Source organism: Drosophila novamexicana, unplaced genomic scaffold (assembly GCF_003285875.2).
Source record: "Drosophila novamexicana strain 15010-1031.04,08,12 unplaced genomic scaffold, DnovRS2.1 tig00000387-arrow-pilon, whole genome shotgun sequence".
NCBI lineage: Eukaryota > Metazoa > Arthropoda > Insecta > Diptera > Drosophilidae > Drosophila > Drosophila novamexicana.
This window is the reverse complement of record NW_020824800.1, coordinates 3,577,113-3,596,947: the sequence shown is the minus strand read 5'-3', so window position 1 is coordinate 3,596,947 and position 19,835 is coordinate 3,577,113. Positions and strand designations below refer to the sequence as shown.

Below are 19,835 nucleotides of genomic sequence, written 5' to 3'. Positions count from 1 at the left end.
TTCATTGTTATGCGTCTACCCTTCTAAAGGGTATTACAGTTAACTCACGAGCTGTGTCACGCTTACCATGGGACACATCCAACCACATAGAGTATATACTTATACGGTATAGTTATGTCGTATTCTTATGGCAGAAAAGTTTGCATAAGTTTGTCTTGCAGTCCTATCTATATCGGCCAGATCAATGCACTTTATATATGGTTGCCTTAGCAACGAGTTTGACCAAATCGCATAATACTTATGCTCCTTATGTGTACCACAATATCTTATAGTTCTATAAACTAGACTGCTTTCGGTCTTGTATAGCCACACAGAACCATGTAAATGGATCAGGCTCTATGCAAAGTAATTGAAATGATTCTATATAAAGTAATTGACAAGAACAATAAATTGGATTGATTTATATCAAGGGATTTTAAAGACATCTCGACCAAACTCAACAACTCTCCACACATATCTGGCAGCTGTACGCCTTAATGTCAGCAAGGGCATTAGATCTTCGGCGTGCCGCTGATATTGATGCAAGTTTCATGCTGCGGCCTTAGAACGTTAAGCTGCATTTGCGTTGGGGCGCAACCCTTTGACTAATTCAAGCTAAGTTTGATTTATCATTAATTTTTATGCCCAATTCATATCCATAGCTAATTTCGATGTATAAAAAAAAAAGGCAACAGATCACGCGATTGGGGTTTTTTGAACCCCATTTCGAAAGCCATTGACATGTGCCTGAAAGCATTTCTGGTGCTAGCTGCACTTTCAGAAATTACCTTCTGCGTGCTCAGCATGTTGGTTATCTGGGTAAAGCGTGTCATTAGCACCGCGTTCCCAGTATCGATTCGTGGACTAAGCAAAATGTTAAATTCAAGCAAACAGAACAGCATTTTGTTCGTTCCAGGTATTCGAAAATCAAAGCTCAGCTCACAAACTCAATCTTTTGGCCACGCGACTCGATTCATTTCAACGGAATTGACAAATTTTTATGAAAATGCAAACTTATGATTTCTTAGCAAAAGGTCAGTGCATGTACAAATCAGTCAGTTATTGCTAAATACACTTTATGACCATGTTACCATGCCTTAAGCACAATTAAAAAAAAAAAAAAAGAAAAAACTGCTGAGCATAGGAAATGCGAGCAGGGCAAAAAAGCGACAGCAAGTTTTTAGAAACGTGAACAATATCACGCAATCAATTTTTAAACAAAATTATATGACTAGAAGATATACTACGAGAAAAATATCTAAACTTTTTTACGAAATAAAAAACTTGAAAATAATTCATTCAACTCTTGAATTTCATAACTTATTTCGAGCACAAAACAACTTAAAATGTATATCGGTTGTGCGCTTTCTGCTTATCGATAGCTTTTGACAAGTTTTCCGTTTTAACTATTTGTAATGTAATGTGGTAAGACTGTCAAAATTTGTTGAAATGATTGTAAATACTTACTTATTATAATTTTAAGAAATATATAATACAAAAAAAAAGGTTTGAAATACTCTAGAAGAACGCTCTTTTAAGATATCGAAGCTAACGACTATCGATTATCGAATGATCGATTATAATTTGAAAATTTAAAGAATCATAAAAAATATAAATCAATTCAATACATTATATAATTTAAGAGCTATAAAGCTAAAGCAAGACGAGAATTATTTGAATTGAACAAATGTATATTGTGTCAAGTTGCCAATAAGAAATAGAAACAGTCAACAGCTAGACTTGACAAAGTTATATTCAAAATTCTTTTTTTTCTACATGTTTCAAAGTTTATATGTTTTGGCATATTTATCAGAGGCATGCGAGTGACATGCGCCGAGCTGAATGCCTGTACGACCGTGAAATATGAGAAGACATTGGGAGATATGCAATTCAGTAATCCAAATGTCAATCACAAGTCAAACCGCGACTGTTCAATAAATTTCCAATTTCCGTTTGAAAAAAGTAATAATAAAAGCAGAAAAATAATAATAACAAAAGTGGGGAAAAAAGTTCTTCAAACGAAACAAGAACCAACTGGAAGCCAAGCGAACGCGCACAATAATTCAATTTCAGCATTGAAATCAGATACACGACGAGGCTGGCAACCCAACCAAGCTAGTAGCCATAGGAGATACGATAGACCTTAGATGACTAGACTCCGTTTAGAACGGCTAACAAAGCTATTGACGCTTTGAAATCCAAGCGCAGTGGCAACCGCAGACCCAACACACAGATTGACTAACTGTCGCAGAGCCAATGGAATGTTGGCGCAGCCGCAAATAGAGGATTGCTATTTTCTTATATATATTGTATATTGTATTTGTGCAAAAGCCAAATGAATGTAACAGGCAGAAGGAACCATCTTCGACCCCATTAAGTATATATATATATATAAAATCAGCAAAAAAGTTTTGATTTTCGATTTAAATAATTTTGTATAACTTTCTTGTTAATTAAGCTCGTTTTTTGCTTAAAACCTAACAATTAATCAGAAAACCAACAGAAGTATTTTTCAATTAAATATTTAAAGAACAGTAAGTGCCAAAATATGCCAATATATACATATATATGGGAATACAATGAACTGTGCAAATTACAGGGTATATACATACCTAAAGTTTATTTTCCAGCACTCTAGCGACTTGAAATATTTCAGCTCGATTGAAATATTTAATAATATATATATGTTTTAAATTGCATTTTATGCACAATTTAGTAACTCTTAGCGAAATCCGTTCAATCAATTGGCCAATTCCATTCAAATTAAGCCGCTTAGCCATCGTCAACTGGCTTGTTTCGGCTTTGGCTCTTGTAAAATTGAATTGCAATTGAAAGTGCATTTAATGGAAACAGCTGGGAATCTGCATAGCATTAAATGGACCCCAGGCAAATTAATACTTATTTCAATTTATAGCATTTGATTTGATTTATTGAAATATATACATATATATATATTTATATATATATATGTGTGTGTGTGTGTACATATGTTTAAACATTTAGATATTTAAAGTTTTGATTTGTTTGTACATTAAGTCGAGAGATTTAATAAACTTTTCTATATGTATTATATTTGTTTTTATTTTTTTTTTTTTTGTAGTGAACAAAGCGTAAACTTTTAATTTGATTTTTAAACAATTGCACATATAGATATTATTTTTGCATATATTTTGATAATTTTCGTTAGCTTTAGTTTTGATTAGATTTAATTTCTTGTCATTTCAAGTTGTTTGCCAATAAATTTTGATATGAATTTACAGTATGAAGCTTGGACAGAAATTGGGCAAACGGTGGGTAATTTAAGATTAACAATGGAAAAACTAGTTATTGTTAATACTTTTTCACAAATAACACAATTTGCTGCTTGTTTTCAATTTGTTAAGTTTTAGTTTAAAGCTGTTCGCTGATTATTTATCAAATTTGAACCTAGGCAAAAGTACATTTGCTTAATATTTAAATAATTGGGATTTGCTTTAGCTAATTATTTATGAATATTGAATAATGCTTTGTGCATTTCGATCACTTTAGACTGTTAAATCTGAAACTTGAAGCCCCTTAATATAGGTAAGTCTCAAAGCAAGACAAATTCCGTGCCGCTCGAGAGTTGAGTTATTTCTGTTATCCTTACTATGGCTGCGATGCCATACGAATCCTTGCGGTCGCACGTGACTTTGTGTGTATCTCGGCTGTGCGCAGCGTGATGCCAAAGATGTCCTCATGATAGCGATTCTCGTCCTGTGTGTGCACGTGTGCACGTGTGTGTGTGTGTGCGAAGCAAAACAAATATATAAACTATTTATAAGTGCTGTACTGGAGTAGATAATAAAACACTCGCAATAAAAGTGTAAACGTCATCATATTTGTGGCTGTCAAGAGGGACAAACAAACAAAACAGCAACAAAAAAAAAAACAGAGGACTAAAAGGACACTTTAAACAAACTGAATAGCTGGCAGATACCCATTAATACAATTTAACATATATATGATAAATATTAAATATATATAAATGTTTAGGAAATAAATATAAATGAAAATATAGATAATATGATATAAAAAAAATTATTTTTGTAGAGGCATTTTGAGAATTAAAGCCTAATAATTTATGCTAGATAAAAATTATTAGCTATTATTTTATTTATTTATTTTTTTTTTTAATAAATGCCTTCATTTTGATGTAAGTAATATAAAATAAACTAAACAATGTTCACTGAGAAACATCTAAAGAGCAGTAATATTATTTTTGAATATAAAAAAAACAAAATTATTAGAAATAAAATTCAGAAAAGTCCCCCAGCACAAGGTTTGTAAAAAACAGTTTAGTTTTAGATTCATTGAAGAACTTTTAAGAAATATTACTTGATGTATGTTGCATCATATACTATGTAATTAATATGTTGAAAGATATTACTAACCAAAACATATTAAGTTTATAGTATGTAAGACATTATAAACTACATTCATCAAGTAATATTCCCTTACAGATCAAATATCGCTGCCTACGAAAAAACTTGTACTAAAGCCGAATATACCCTTTGCTCAGCTACAGGGTAGTCGTAGCAGAGCAGCTGTAACTGGCAACAAACGTTTGCAATTTTTTTTTTTTTGCGCAACACTAAAAAATGCATTTATGCAGCTAAAGGAGTTGCAAACAGCTGGCAAAGTTTTGCCTGCGGGCTTCCTGCTTCTCCCCTAACGACTAAGGTCACATAAAATGCGCATACGCCGCGTGTGACGGCGGAAGGCGGAACGCCTCGCACTCGGCTCGTCAGAGTCGAACTTGCCCTATGTTATTTATGCGTGCAGTTTAAGTTGGTTTTGTTAGAGGATACTTACGCGCAATGTGAGCAAAAATGTCTCAACTTCCGCCTCGGTCTTCTGCTCCTTGCCGGCAATACATTTCCTGTCGAGTAAAATTTAGTTAAGTATATGTAAGAAATGTGCTGGGTGCATAAAATGCAACGCTTTTGAGTGCTAAAGTTTGTCTGTTGTCATGTGAGCATATTTAATAAGTAAACGCTAATTAAGACCATTTATATAAAAAGCGTGTGTAACGAGCAGCTCAGGTGTAGCTAACGGCTTTGTTGTTAAAGGATATTAACTGCGCCACATTAAAAAGCACATTTCCTTAACAGCATTAACAATTGTTCTTTAGATCAACAAAAAAGATTCCTATAAGAAACAGAGTAAATGGAACAAGGACTCTATGATGTGTTCTAGTCGGGTGCTCCCAGCTAAAGGATACACTGAACCCTCTTCTTCCAACATCAAATGCATATATATATTTTATTTTAGAAGCTATATGTCAAGTTTGGTGACTCTAGTTCTTATTATTTACCAAAATTGCCCAAAAAACAGGATATCGATATCGATTCTTATCGATTGCTTGGAAACGGATTAAGTTATCGATTATCTGAAACAAACTAGATCTGCGCGGGAGCTAGGAGCATCTACATCTAAAATTTCAAGTCTCTAGCTCTTATATGTTCTGAGATCCTTGCGTTCATACATACGGACGGACGGACAGACAGACGGACATGGCTAGCTATTTATGCTGATCAAGAATATATATGTATACTTTATGGGGTCAGAGTTGCTTCCTTCGGCCTGTTACATACATTTGGCTTTCGCCTTATACCCATTTTTAATGGGCTCAGGGTATAAAAAGCCAAACTTCGTGAAAATCGGATGAGATTTGGCCGAGATATGGGGGTGGTAAATTTGACCCATGTCTATATACGAATCTTGGGGTAAGATTTGGACATGAATTTCGACTAAAAAATCGGTGTTCAGATTTGAATGCCAGATTAATCTAGAGGGAAAACCATGAAGAAAAAGCCAAACTTCGTGAAAATCGGATAAAATTTGACCGAGTTATGGGGGTGGTAAATTTTGACCCATGTCTATATACGAATCTTGGGGTAAGATTTGGACATGAATTTCGACTAAAAAATCGGTGTTCAGATTTGAATGCCAGATTAATCTAGAGGGAAAACCATGAAGAAAAAGCCAAACTTCGTGAAAATCGAATGAGATTTGGCCGAGATATGGGGGTGGTAAATTTTCACCCATGTCTATATACGAATCTTGGGGTAAGATTTGGACATGAATTTCGACTAAAAAATCGGTGTTCAGATTTGAATGCCAGATTAATCTAGAGGGAAAACCATGAAGAAAAAGCCAAACTTCGTGAAAATCGGATAAAATTTGACCGAGTTATGGGGGTGGTAAATTTTGACCCATGTCTATATACGAATCTTGGGGTAAGATTTGGACATGAATTTCGACTAAAAAATCGGTGTTCAGATTTGAATGCCAGATTAATCTAGAGGGAAAACCATGAAGGAAAAGCCAAACTTCGTGAAAATCGAATGAGATTTGGCCGAGATATGGGGGTGGTAAATTTTGACCCATGTCTATATACGAATCTTGGGGTAAGATTTGGACATAAATTTCGACTAAAAAATCGATGTTCAGATTTGAATGCCAGATTAATCTAGAGGGAAAACCATGAAGAAAAAGCCAAACTTCGTGAAAATCGGATAAAAGTTGACCGAGTTATGGGGGTGGTAAATTTTGACCCATGTCTATATACGAATCTTGGGGTAAGATTTGGACATGAATTTCGACTAAAAAATCGGTGTTCAGATTTGAATGCCAGATTAATCTAGAGGGAAAACCATGAAGAAAAAGCCAAACTTCGTGAAAATCGAATGAGATTTGGCCGAGATATGGGGGTGGTAAATTTTGACCCATGTCTATATACGAATCTTGGGGTAAGATTTGGACATGAATTTCGACTAAAAAATCGATGTTCAGATTTGAATGCCAGATTAATCTAGAGGGAAAACCATGAAGAAAAAGCCAAACTTCGTGAAAATCGAATGAGATTTGGCCGAGATATGGGGGTGGTAAATTTTGACCCATGTCTATATACGAATCTTGGGGTAAGATTTGGACATGAATTTCGACTAAAAAATCGATGTTCAGATTTGAATGCCAGATTAATCTAGAGGGAAAACCATGAAGAAAAAGCCAAACTTCGTGAAAACCGGATAAAATTTGACCGAGATATGGGGGTGGTAAATTTTGACCCATGTCTATATACGAATCTTGGGGTAAGATTTGGACATGAATTTCGACTAAAAAATCGGTGTTCAGATTTGAATGCCAGATTAATCTAGAGGGAAAACCATGAAGAAAAAGCGAAACTTCGTGAAAATCGGATAAAATTTGACCGAGTTATGGGGGTGGTAAATTTTGACCCATGTCTATATACGAATCTTGGGGTAAGATTTGGACATGAATTTCGACTAAAAAATCGGTGTTCAGATTTGAATGCCAGATTAATCTAGAGGGAAAACCATGAAGAAAAAGCCAAACTTCGTGAAAATCGAATGAGATTTGGCCGAGATATGGGGGTGGTAAATTTTGACCCATGTCTATATACGAATCTTGGGGTAAGATTTGGACATGAATTTCGACTAAAAAATCGGTGTTCAGATTTGAATGCCAGATTAATCTAGAGGGAAAACCATGAAGAAAAAGCCAAACTTCGTGAAAATCGGATAAAATTTGACCGAGTTATGGGGGTGGTAAATTTTGACCCATGTCTACATACGAATCTTGGGGTAAGATTTGGACATGAATTTCGACTAAAAAATCGGTGTTCAGATTTGAATGCCAGATTAATCTAGAGGGAAAACCATGAAGAAAAAGCCAAACTTCGTGAAAATCGAATGAGATTTGGCCGAGATATGGGGGTGGTAAATTTTGACCCATGTCTATATACGAATCTTGGGGTAAGATTTGGACATGAATTTCGACTAAAAAATCGATGTTCAGATTTGAATGCCAGATTAATCTAGAGGGAAAACCATGAAGAAAAAGCCAAACTTCGTGAAAATCGAATGAGATTTGGCCGAGATATGGGGGTGGTAAATTTTGACCCATGTCTATATACGAATCTTGGGGTAAGATTTGGACATGAATTTCGACTAAAAAATCGATGTTCAGATTTGAATGCCAGATTAATCTAGAGGGAAAACCATGAAGAAAAAGCCAAACTTCGTGAAAACCGGATAAAATTTGACCGAGATATGGGGGTGGTAAATTTTGACCCATGTCTATATACGAATCTTGGGGTAAGATTTGGACATGAATTTCGACTAAAAAATCGGTGTTCAGATTTGAATGCCAGATTAATCTAGAGGGAAAACCATGAAGAAAAAGCCAAACTTCGTGAAAATCGGATAAAATTTGACCGAGTTATGGGGGTGGTAAATTTTGACCCATGTCTATATACGAATCTTGGGGTAAGATTTGGACATGAATTTCGACTAAAAAATCGGTGTTCAGATTTGAATGCCAGATTAATCTAGAGGGAAAACCATGAAGAAAAAGCCAAACTTCGTGAAAATCGAATGAGATTTGGCCGAGATATGGGGGTGGTAAATTTTGACCCATGTCTATATACGAATCTTGGGGTAAGATTTGGACATGAATTTCGACTAAAAAATCGATGTTCAGATTTGAATGCCAGATTAATCTAGAGGGAAAACCATGAAGAAAAAGCCAAACTTCGTGAAAATCGGATAAAATTTGACCGAGTTATGGGGGTGGTAAATTTTGACTCATGTCTATATACGAATCTTGGGGTAAGATTTGGACATGAATTTCGACTAAAAAATCGGTGTTCAGATTTGAATGCCAGATTAATCTAGAGGGAAAACCATGAAGAAAAAGCGAAACTTCGTGAAAATCGGATAAAATTTGACCGAGTTATGGGGGTGGTAAATTTTGACCCATGTCTATATACGAATCTTGGGGTAAGATTTGGACATGAATTTCGACTAAAAAATCGGTGTTCAGATTTGAATGCCAGATTAATCTAGAGGGAAAACCATGAAGAAAAAGCCAAACATCGTGAAAATCGAATGAGATTTGGCCGAGATATGGGGGTGGTAAATTTTGACCCATGTCTATATACGAATCTTGGGAAGATTTGGGTTCAGGGTATAAAAATGTAATAAATAAGATGCTATTTTTATGAACAAAGTCTTTTGCTTATAAGCTGTAGAAAAGTATCTATAGTTTGTTGATTAACTTTTAGTACGCACAATACTTCCGAAAAAAATACGTATTTCAATTAACATAAACCGCTTAAGATTAGAGACGAACTCAAATAGCTCATCAGGCAAATGACCATATCCTGTCTGTCGATATGTATGTGAGTTAATAGTCCCCTCTGCACCCTAGAGCCAGTCTGCACCAACAATTGCTACAGTTGTACAAGCATATTTCACAATAATGCACGTAATCAAGAGCTCGTATAGAGAGCATAGAAAATAAAAGTCAAACAGCAGAGGGAAAGAAAAAAAAACCAAAACGACCGCAAAGCATTTGAAAATAAATTCCCTGCAGAGCAACGCCCATGGCGCTGGCGCTTGGCACGCCCCCGTTGCCGCCCCGGCCGGGCGCACAAAGGCAATCAAGCTAAACAGAAAACTATGAACTAAACTCAGTTCAATCGCAAACTCACCTGATGGTCTGGTAAACGTGCTCGGCCATTGTGACATCGCCGCACACATACACATGGCCCCGCTCCAGCACAATCAAATTGTACAACGCATCAAATTCCTGTTCAATCAGATCCTGTACATATGTCTGCAAGCAAAGAAATAAGAACAGAGAAACTCGCATCAAATGACAGGCTGGCAGGGTACCTCAGCCCCCCTGCAGACCGCAAAGGTGCAACAAAATGTTGGTTTAGGCCAGAAAAAATTTTAAATGTGAAAATATCCCATTGCAACGCATCAAAGTGCTGGGAAGTTAAGTTATATAAAACAAAGTCCATAAGAGAGAATATATATAATGTTTAATATGCTCAATTGCCTTCAATTCGTTGAAGCGAAAAATGGGGCAGTTGTCCTCAATTGTAAATACAATTGGAATTTATCTTAAAATATTCTCTTATTTTTCACCTCCTTTTTTGCCCTTTGAATTTCGTATTTTGATTGAACAGTTTTTGTTAGCCCAAATGAATTTAATATAACATTGAAGAATTATTGTTCTTTTAATTTTCACATTTTTCAGTATTTTAATCTCTCTTAAGGCAAAAAGTCAATCAATCAGTCAGTCAATCAAAGTTGATCCTCCTTTTTGTATTTTATATATTGATTCAACAGTTTTTCTTAGCTCAAATGAACTAAATGCAACATTAAAGAATTATTTTTCATTCTCAGATTTTCCAGTATTTTAATCCCTCAAGCAGTCAATCAATCAGTCAGTCAATCATAGCTTACGGTAAATATTTACATTAATGTAAAGTAACTTTTCTCTGTGATCGAATGCCGCATTTAATTATTCCTTATTTATTTCAAATCCCCAATCAGGTTGAACTACTTCTCCTTACCTTCAACTACTTCTAACTTACCTTGGGTATATCTGGTTCCCTGGAGAGTGCCAGGAATACACGATCCATGATTTGCTCCTGCAGCAGTTGGGCCTTCTCCTCGGCATAGAGATCCACATCGCGATTGCGACAGCCAAAGAAGAGCCAGAGCTTTGGCAACGTTGTCGCCGTATCCACTTCGCGCAGCACCTGAAACTCCTGCCAAAAGGAGCGAAATGGTGCAATGCCAGTGCCAGGTCCGATGAGCACCACAGGACGACTGCGATCCGCGGGCAAATGGAAGCCCAAGGCGCTGCGCACGAACATAAACAGCTCGTCGCCAGCTCGCAGTCCGGCCAAATAGTTGGAGCAGACGCCGAAGCGCTCTTCGCCCTGACCATCCTCGCTGCGATACTTGACAATGGCCACGGTCAGGTGAATCTCGTCACTGACGCGACGTGGCGACGAGGAGATCGAGTAGAAACGTGGCTGCAATGGGGTCAAATTGGCCAGCACCAAGGAGGCGGGCGGCCGGCACGAGGGGAACTCCTCCAGCACATCCAACAAATGCGGCAAACGCCAATGACGCCAATCCTCATAGGCCGACGAATCATTTACGAGCAGCTGCAGCCGCTCCCTGTCCGCATTGTCATCGCAGAAGCCGGAGAGCAGGGTGAGCAGCTGCCTCGATGGCGGTGTCGTTAGATCAAAGAAACGCGCCAACAAATTTCGCAGCGTATCGGCGGGTATTTTGTCATGCTGCTCCCAGCACTTGAAGATGCCATTCGAGGTCTGCTTCTCTTTGAGCAGCTGCAGCTGCAGCACCTCGTCGGGATTCTCCACGCCCACCAGGCGCTCCAGCAGCCCGTCCACCAGCTGTGTGCGGTTCGCCGGAAAGATGCCCACATGATCGCCAGGCTCGTATTCCAGGCCAGGTGCACATATCTCCAGCAGCATGGTGGTCTTGGCGCCCTCGCTCAACTTGGTTAGATTATGCGGCTGCGCCTTGATCTTGAGGCAGTGCACCTTCTTGTTGTGATACTTGGAGAGCGCGCTGTCCAGCGAGACCTTGCTGATAGATGGCACCAGTCGCACATTGTTCACGGTTAGGGATTCGTTTTGCAGCGCCAGCGATGCATCTGACAGACTTTGATCCGGATCCAAGCAGAAGGTCTCACAGGCTAGCTGCACAAAGAGATTCGAAACTCAAATCAAAAATGTTTTAATTATGTCAAATTATCTTAAGAATTGAATTTTGATTAATTCTGGTGTTGCACAGTATTATATTAGTTAAAATTCTTCTTCTTAGCGAAACAGTGTTGCATAACAAATTTTTATATGAACTGTTAATTGAAAAAATGTCTAAAATTCTTATATAAGACCAACTTTAATTGTATTGAACTCAAATGTTTTGAAGTACTTTCAAATAAATAAATTTTTAAAGAAATCTTTCATCATTTATTTAATACACTCACTCACCTTGAACACCTCGGGTGCCCACTTGCGGAAGGACTGCTCTTGTCCGCACATCTCATCGCCGTAGGCAACCTTGAGCAGACGCTCGCCGCCCAGCTCGCCCAGAATGTTGTCCACATACTGGCCAAAGGCGCAGAAGTTCGGATAGGCCGAGGAGCCGAGCGCAAAGACGGCGAATCGCACATTGGAGAGCGGACCAAAGGTTTCATCCGTGAATGTGTCCGAAGTGGAGCCGCGCAGCGAATCCCAGCGGTCGATCTTCTTGACTTGTTGCAGCGGCAGTTTCATGAATTCCTGCCTCGAGTTGGCCTTCATGAAGGACTTGGACGAGCTGACGCCCCTGCTGCTGAAAGAGACGGCAGGCTAGTTAGAAATTGAAATGTTGCATTCTCTTTTTGTTTTCGCAATAAATTTGACAAAGGCGGCCAAACAAAGGGCGTGGGCGTGGACGTGAGCGCACTGCCTCTTGTTATCCAATGACAAAGGCAAAGGACACGGCAAAAAGATAGCAACAATAAAAGCAACACACACAAACACACACACACACACTCGCATAACTGACAGCACAACATTTATTACGCTTGTCATTTGATGTAGCCAAAGCAGTAGGAGGAAGAACAGCCCATATAAAATGAGCACAAGAAGGCGGCCTCGCCTTGGACTGCGACCGACTGTGTGTAGCTCGGCTTGGGCTTGAATTTCAGACTGAGCTGGCAAAGCAATTGCTAAAAAGCGTAATCATCCGCTCGTCAGCAGCTCGTCAGCAGCAGCAGCAGCAGCAGCAGCAGCAGCAGCAGCAGACGCAACAGAACACAGCATGTGGCGCCTGCCTGCAGCTAACTGAAGATGCCCCCATCTTCGTCCACACGTTGAGTGATGATTCAACAATGAACAGTGGCAGTTTTTTTTTTTTTTTTTTTTTTATTTTAAAGAAGATAGCACCGAGAAATGGACAAATATGCGCCAGGAGCAACCCACTGCCAGCTGCAGCTGTCTTTGGCGTTGTCCTCGCTGCTGCCTCGCTCCTGCCAGGTCCTGGCCTTCGGCAAATGCGTTTAAAACTATTTGAGCTGCTGCTCAGCTTGGCTTTGGGTCAAAAGTTTATGGCTATGGCGCATCGTAAAAACCTGTTGGCCGCCACATAATCAGCTGCCAAGTGCTGCGTAGCCAGCCAATCCCAATCCCACCCAGTTGAACAAGAGCTTACAAGCTGTAAGAGCTTGTTAACAGAATGTTGCACTCTGATGCTTGGCCCTAAGCCAGCTCAAAGATAAAGAACTGCATTTGAATTGGCCAGAGAGAGAGAGAGAGAGAGAGAGTTTGCAATGTGTCAATAAATTACAATACCAAAGAACAATTTAAAGTCTTTTCTTTTTTATGATATGTCAAATCTTTAAAACGGAAACCTGACACTAAAATTAAATTAAATTAATAGTTAAAATTTCAGTTTAATTAAAATTAATTGTAAAAACATACGAACAGAAATCTTCTTTAGATAGCAAATATTTTCTTCTTCAAGTATTTAAAAAAAAGTAAATGAACATTTCTGTTGCCTAAAAAATATTTTCTAAAGCTTTTCAATATTTGCGATTGCTATTTAACACAAGAAGAAAACACAATAAAAGCTTTTTTGTGTCTTAAAGCTCAGCTGCTGATAAAAGCTTTCAAAAATTAGGCTCAAAATTAAGCTCAGATTAATTTCAGATTAACACTTTGTGGATACTGATTTCAATATCAACAATTAATTTAAAGATATTATCAAATATTTTCATATAAAAATATTGAAAATCCTCCATTTAATATTTACTGCGAAGTCATGACTAGATAATTTTTGAGTGCACATTAAAGCTTCAAACAAAAAAAGTTTTAATGTAAGTAACTTAAAAAAATTACTTTAAAGCAAAAAAAAAAATAAATTTTAGCAAATTATCATTCAAATACGATTTACTCAAAGGATCCTTGAGCTTACCCAAATTCTAATAAGTAAACCCTTACTCGGAATCGCTCTTGAGTATAAATTTTACTGAGAAGTATAGCTCTTCAGTTTAATCCAAAGACTTAATGTTTTTCACAAGATTTTCCACAAGTCTGTTAAAATTCTTTCCTATCAAATACTTGACTTGAGCCGGATTTACAAACTTGTTATTGCTGTTCTGGCTATTTTAGCTGCCAGCTCCATTGTGCCGCAACAAAGCATCACGCTTAGCCCACGTGCAATTCATCAAGGTAGCAAAGCGTTGAGTTGCAAAGCTGCGTGCTGCCTATCAACTTAATCGCAAGAGCAACAGCAACAGACACTCAGATACACAGACAGACAGACAAACAACGGAGGGTTATCCTTGTTATATCTCGAGGATCTCTGCAGCACAGGATAAAGCTGCTGCTGTGCATTGGCCAACCCAAAAGTGCAGCTTGGCGTGAAAAGAGTGTCGTAATTTACAGTCATGCAACAGCTAAGGCAACAACGACGGCAGCGCCAGGTGGCAGGTGGGAAAATCTCAGCTGCAGCAACAAAAAACACGGCGAGAGTAGAAAACGTAAGTGCATGAAGAGCAAAGGAGTAGCGAGTGAGCAAAGAGAGAGAGAGAGAGGGAGAGAGAGAGAGAGAGAGAGAGTGTGTGTGTGGCATAATTAAAACGCTGCCAAGCTCTACTCTAAATTGGCTGTTCCTTTTGCCGGAGTTGTTATCATAAATTCGCCTGGCGCCCAAAAGCAGGCAACACTTTTTGTTGCGTTCCTTTGGCGTTCCACTTGAGTCAAGTGGGGCCCACGGCCAACTTGTACTCGTAATAATTTTGTGCACTCGAAACGCTGTTGAGAAGTGTTCAAGCGTTTACTATTTGGATTAATTATACCCTGTAAAAGTCAAGCAACTAACTAGACTACTGAAATTTAGCACCAGAAGCGCAGTTAGTCGTGTGGAATTTGTGAGTTTCAAAAAAAGGCAGCTACGGTACAACAAGTGCAAGGAAAAAATGTAAAAAAAAAGTCCTCAAGGGTTAAATTAAATGTTCCCTTTAGTTAATAATTAAATTAAAGCAAGCGTGATATGTCCAATACTAAAACATGCTCGCAATTTGTAGAAAATGACTGAATTATAACAGCCCTTGAAATTTGTTTCACTTATATACATTTTTTTTTACAATTTTTCGAGTGTTTTGCTCTGGCGCATTATGTAAAGTGAAGTAATTGTCAGAGTTGATGGGTAGCAATATCATAAAAACTATGAGGCAACATCTGTGCGTTCCCCTTGCAGCAATGATGATCATAACAATAACAATAATGATGTTGATGCTGACGCTGATGATGATGATTATGTCTAACTGGCTAAGTGGCACTTGTGCGCTCAAGCAGCGGCAGTTGCAGCGTGCAGGATGCGGATGCAACCGCCAGGCACACACTCACACCCATACACACCCACACACACACAGACACACAAGCCGTGCAAATAGATAAGCAACCTGTACTGGTTGGCAGTTGAAAGGACACTTACAGGCGTTGATGGCATAATAGACAGCAATTAAGTGAGTCACTTAAGCTGACAAACACAGGACCCAGGCGACTGGTGACTGTGACAAGGATTACGGCAAGGCCACGGGGCAACTGATGATTGTGCACTTTTGAGCCATGGCCGATGATTACGTGTAATGTGTATTTAACGATTTGCACGCGCACACAATCAAATTAACGTCTTGCCTGTTATGAATTAAATGCAATTCATTTAGGGCAAGTGCATTAAATTCAAGTTGCCCCTTGTATGCAATTTGCAAATTGTAAATTTTGTGTGCAGCTGCGGCACTTGAACTATTTGTAAACTATTAGGCAACTAGTTTGTAAAAGTTTTTTAATGCCACTCAAAATGTTGCCACATGGCGTAACATGCAACACGAGCGCAACAAAACTTGCTGCAAAACTTTTCGCATTCTTGACTTCAAGCAGAAAATCAATTGAGCCAAACAATTAACAGCCAAGCAATTTCCGCAGCGACAAACGCCCAAAGCGCTCAATGAGCCGGAAAGGCGCCCAAAAAAAAAAAAACGACCGGAAACTCAGGAAGCTCAGAAATCATTCACAGGCGTTGAAATCTGTTCAGCTGTTGCTCATACGCAGCGTTTGCCGCCCGAAGGCTGAGGCACGGCCCGACTAAGTCTGGCGCAGCTTAATCGAATTGCCAAAATATGGAAATCTAACTAATTGCGAGGCTAATGAGTAGCCACTTCTCGGATATTAAATCAAAAATTGTTAGCCAGCTAATTAACGCCGGCGCCTTTGATTTGCTAAGATTGGATCATATAAAAGCCATAATAAATCATATTAATTGCTTCGGGCGGACTTCGCTTAACACAATCAAACGACCAAAGAGACTTTTTGTTAACATCGCAAAAACAAATTATTCAACAGGCACAAAAACAAAAAGCCGAATTATGCGCACATTAAATTTATTATTGCTTTGGTAATAAAATATAAAATACACATCGGGGTGAAATTTAAAAACGCGTAGCATTGCATTTCAAGCAGCCGCAGGACATTTTTTTAACTGATGCTACTTATCAGGTTTTATTGAATTGCCAAATATAAACACACAAGTATATGCACATGTGTGTGTGTGTGTGCGTGTGTGTGTGCGTGTTACTGCCAATATGTTTTACAAGTCTGCGCATTTTTCATATGAATTTTCAATTTCGTCTTCAAGAACAGCAGCACCTCCTGCTGCGTATAAATTTAGACATATGCGAGTGTATGTGCGTGTGTGTGTGTGTGTGTGTGCGTGTGCGTGTTTGTACAGCAAGTTGTCAAAGCTGTCAAGCGGAAATCCCCTTTACATCATATAAAAGAAAACCCAAGCGATACAGCTTTTTAGGCGGGCCAACTAAAAAATACCCTAGGAATAATATTGAGTACTATGCTGGCTATGATGGCTATGCTGGAAGATTAAGCAAGTTGATGGCTCAAGAAATGGCATGCAGCTTAATTTTTTGAAATTTAAGTAAGTATTGTTAAAAATCTCGAGATCAAGCAGGCAAAATGAAGAACTCAAGTGTTGACAATTTATTGCTGTCATTCAATATGCTCGACATGCATTTTGATAGAGTATAACTCATGTCATATAATACCTACTCACATACACAGCTCAAAAATATCGAAATAACAAAATTATTGTTATTGTTTGGGGCCAGGCGCGGTAGGCGGGGTAAATTGCGCGGATTTGCCGGCGCTCCCAGGCGGCACACACACACATGCGCGTGTATGTGTGTGTGTGTGTGCGTGTGTGTGCTTTAAAGCATGTGGCGGCATGGTTACCAAAATAAAATAAGCATTACGTTAACAGCCAGCAATGCCAATTAATAAAAACAAAAATGAAATATGTGTCAGCTAAATTGCGGCCCGAATACCCATTCAATAAATGAGTTTAACGAGTCCTGCGGAAAAATGTAATTACTTTTATTTGAATTTTCAATTGCCTTTGTCAAATTCCAAAACTATTTAAAGCAGGCAAATAATTAACGAACAAAAATTTAGATGACAAAGAAAAACAAATTAAAATTTAAACAAAACGAGCAAGCAGGACTAGCTGCGGCACATCGAAGAATTAATACCCTTTTAAACAATTGCATTTTGCAGATATGTGAGAATAGTGAAGCTCGTTAAGTAACTAAGAGCCTACTTTTTCTATGGCAGCTAAATCATAGTGAAACTAATAAATGAAGAGCTTGGATAGCTTGATTAGCCAAAGAGTATAGTAGTCCGATTCGGTCGATTCCGACATATGTAACGCCTGCGGCTATTGATGTAGGTATAGAATATATATAACTAATGGAGTCGGAGATGTCTCTTTCTAAGCATTACACATTTTAGGACAAAACTATAATACCCTTTACAAGAGTACATTTAGTTAGTCTTCTTTTTTTTCATGCACACATGGCAAATGGTTGAAGCTTTGCGAAATGTTGGAATATTTCGTTCAACATTTATTAAAGCTTGGATAAAACTAAAGGCCTATTTATTGGAGCTTCACGTTGGGCTCCGAGCCTTGAATTTTCTCGAATTTGTAAAATTTCGTATTACCATAGCTACAATAAGTTAGCCTACATTTCATATAATACTTGTAAATAACAAAAATTGTAAAACATCAAATATTTAATACTTTGTTTCGCACAAATATTTGAGTTACAATTAGAGTTCAAAATAAAACAAATATAAAATTGACAAGACGCGCTTTTTAAATTGCATATTGTTGGGCAGATAATAAAAGGTAAATGGCTAACAAATTATGCGATTCTTGCTTAAAAAGCAATTTAGTTGCGACCTCTGCAAACTCTCATTTATTAAACCTTGCCCAGCGAGCCCCTATGCCACCCCCCCTTAAAAGACCACATTCTGCTGCCAATATTGAGCCAAATTGATTTATATGAAATTTATGCAGAGCCGCTGTTAGCAAAAAAAAAAAGAATGTGGCCCACAAAGGACGAGGTCAAATTGAAAGGCCTGCTGAATTTATTGACTCAACACTCACCTGGAATCCTGCAGGCTGTGCTCGCCCGACTCCTGCACACGCATGGCATACAATTCCTGTGAGAACAGCTGTAAGCACAAAGTTCGCATTTGATGTCATTAGTAGGAAACTTCAATGTCGAATACATTAATTAAGTGGGCCTGATGATCAATGGACAACAGTTGTGGTTAGCTTACCTCGCCATTTTCCGGCGGATCTCCGTTGCCAAAGGTGGAGGCAACAACAATTAGCAACGCCTCGTGCTCAATGGAGGATATATCGTAATCGGACATGCAATATATCTAAATGAATAAACAAATTTAGTATACTAATCGCAATCAGACCGGGCAACATGCTTAAACCAACACTTTTCTGCTCATTAGTAACTTGACCTGGTTAAAACACGCAAACAGCCCAAATGTGCACGCTAACTGTGTGTACATGTGTGTGTGTGTGTGTGTGGGGTGTGTGTGTGTGTGTAGTTTGTCACAGGTGCCTGCAGGCTATCTAATTTTCGAGGCGATAGACAGCTGCTTTTTGTGCACAGCATCCGCTTCCGCACACACACACACACACTGACACACACGCACACACACACAGACAACACGACAGGAGCCTCGGCTGGACACTAAGCTGCCAAATTTCCAGGCACATTTTGGGCTTATGCTAATTTGTATAATGTGGCATTTACGATAGGTCGCAGGTTGCAGTTTATTTTCGGCTAGTCCGCAGCGACTTTTATAATGTCAAATTAAGGCTGTTTTTGTTTAAAATGATGTATGCTTAATATTTGCATGTGCCTCGCTTTCGATAAATTGCTTCAACTTTAAACGATTTCAATTTAACGAACCAACTATATATATTCTTGATCAAATTGTGCGCCTGCCAGATATCGGACAACTATATCGTATAGATCTATAATTAAGTAAGGAAACAAGCAGCACGAGCTTTACATTTCTCGTCACGTGAATGCAAACTCATATCAAATTGCACCTCAATATCAAGGACATTGAATCTTTGTGCTTGCCTTTTTAACTTGCTGGAAATATGAAGTTTATATTAGCTGTTGCTCATGTTCCGGCAATATCAGCTTGGTTAAATTTGTATTTTGTGTAAATCAATAGAGATTGCTTTTCAGTTGAAGCATGGAGTTTCATTTACGGAATATTGTTCTAGTCTTGCCTGTGCTTCATAACAGAAGTTGCCCTCAATAACTCACCTGTGCATTGAAGGCATGTCCCAGTAGTTCGCACAATTGCTTGGCATATTGCTCCGATTTGCCCGTCTCGGTGGCATATAGAACCGTTGCTTTGATGCGTTTCGACAGAGCGCGTCCAAATAATTTCGATGTAAATTTCACAGCACTGCAAAGAACAAGACGAAAGGACACAAGTAAAAGTGTGACTTATATAAACATCTATATGTTAGAGTATCTATATGGACTATATATGTAGCTAACTAGCTATGCATATTCATGCAGCTAGTTAGGAGTCTTGC

General features: G+C 38.4%; 1 protein-coding gene across 2 annotated transcripts in view; it reads right to left on the bottom strand.

Annotated features, from left to right (window-relative positions):
* Positions 1-19,835, bottom strand: part of LOC115759752 (nitric oxide synthase) — a 67,590-nt gene that overhangs the window by 20,999 nt on the left and 26,756 nt on the right. Inside the window, exons 11-18 of one of the 2 annotated variants that reach the window (XM_030700794.1) lie at positions 19,558-19,702; positions 18,536-18,640; positions 18,360-18,427; positions 11,849-12,188; positions 10,412-11,554; positions 9,518-9,642; positions 4,813-4,879; positions 3,140-3,714 (exon numbers count right to left, since the gene is read on the bottom strand). In XM_030700794.1, the coding sequence (XP_030556654.1) occupies positions 3,607-3,714; positions 4,813-4,879; positions 9,518-9,642; positions 10,412-11,554; positions 11,849-12,188; positions 18,360-18,427; positions 18,536-18,640; positions 19,558-19,702 (2,101 nt within the window). In that variant the 3' untranslated portion in view covers positions 3,140-3,606. Of the gene's footprint in view, positions 1-3,139; positions 3,715-4,812; positions 4,880-9,517; positions 9,643-10,411; positions 11,555-11,848; positions 12,192-18,359; positions 18,428-18,535; positions 18,641-19,557; positions 19,703-19,835 lie in introns of those variants that run through there. The other variant, XM_030700795.1, reaches the window with a different exon arrangement.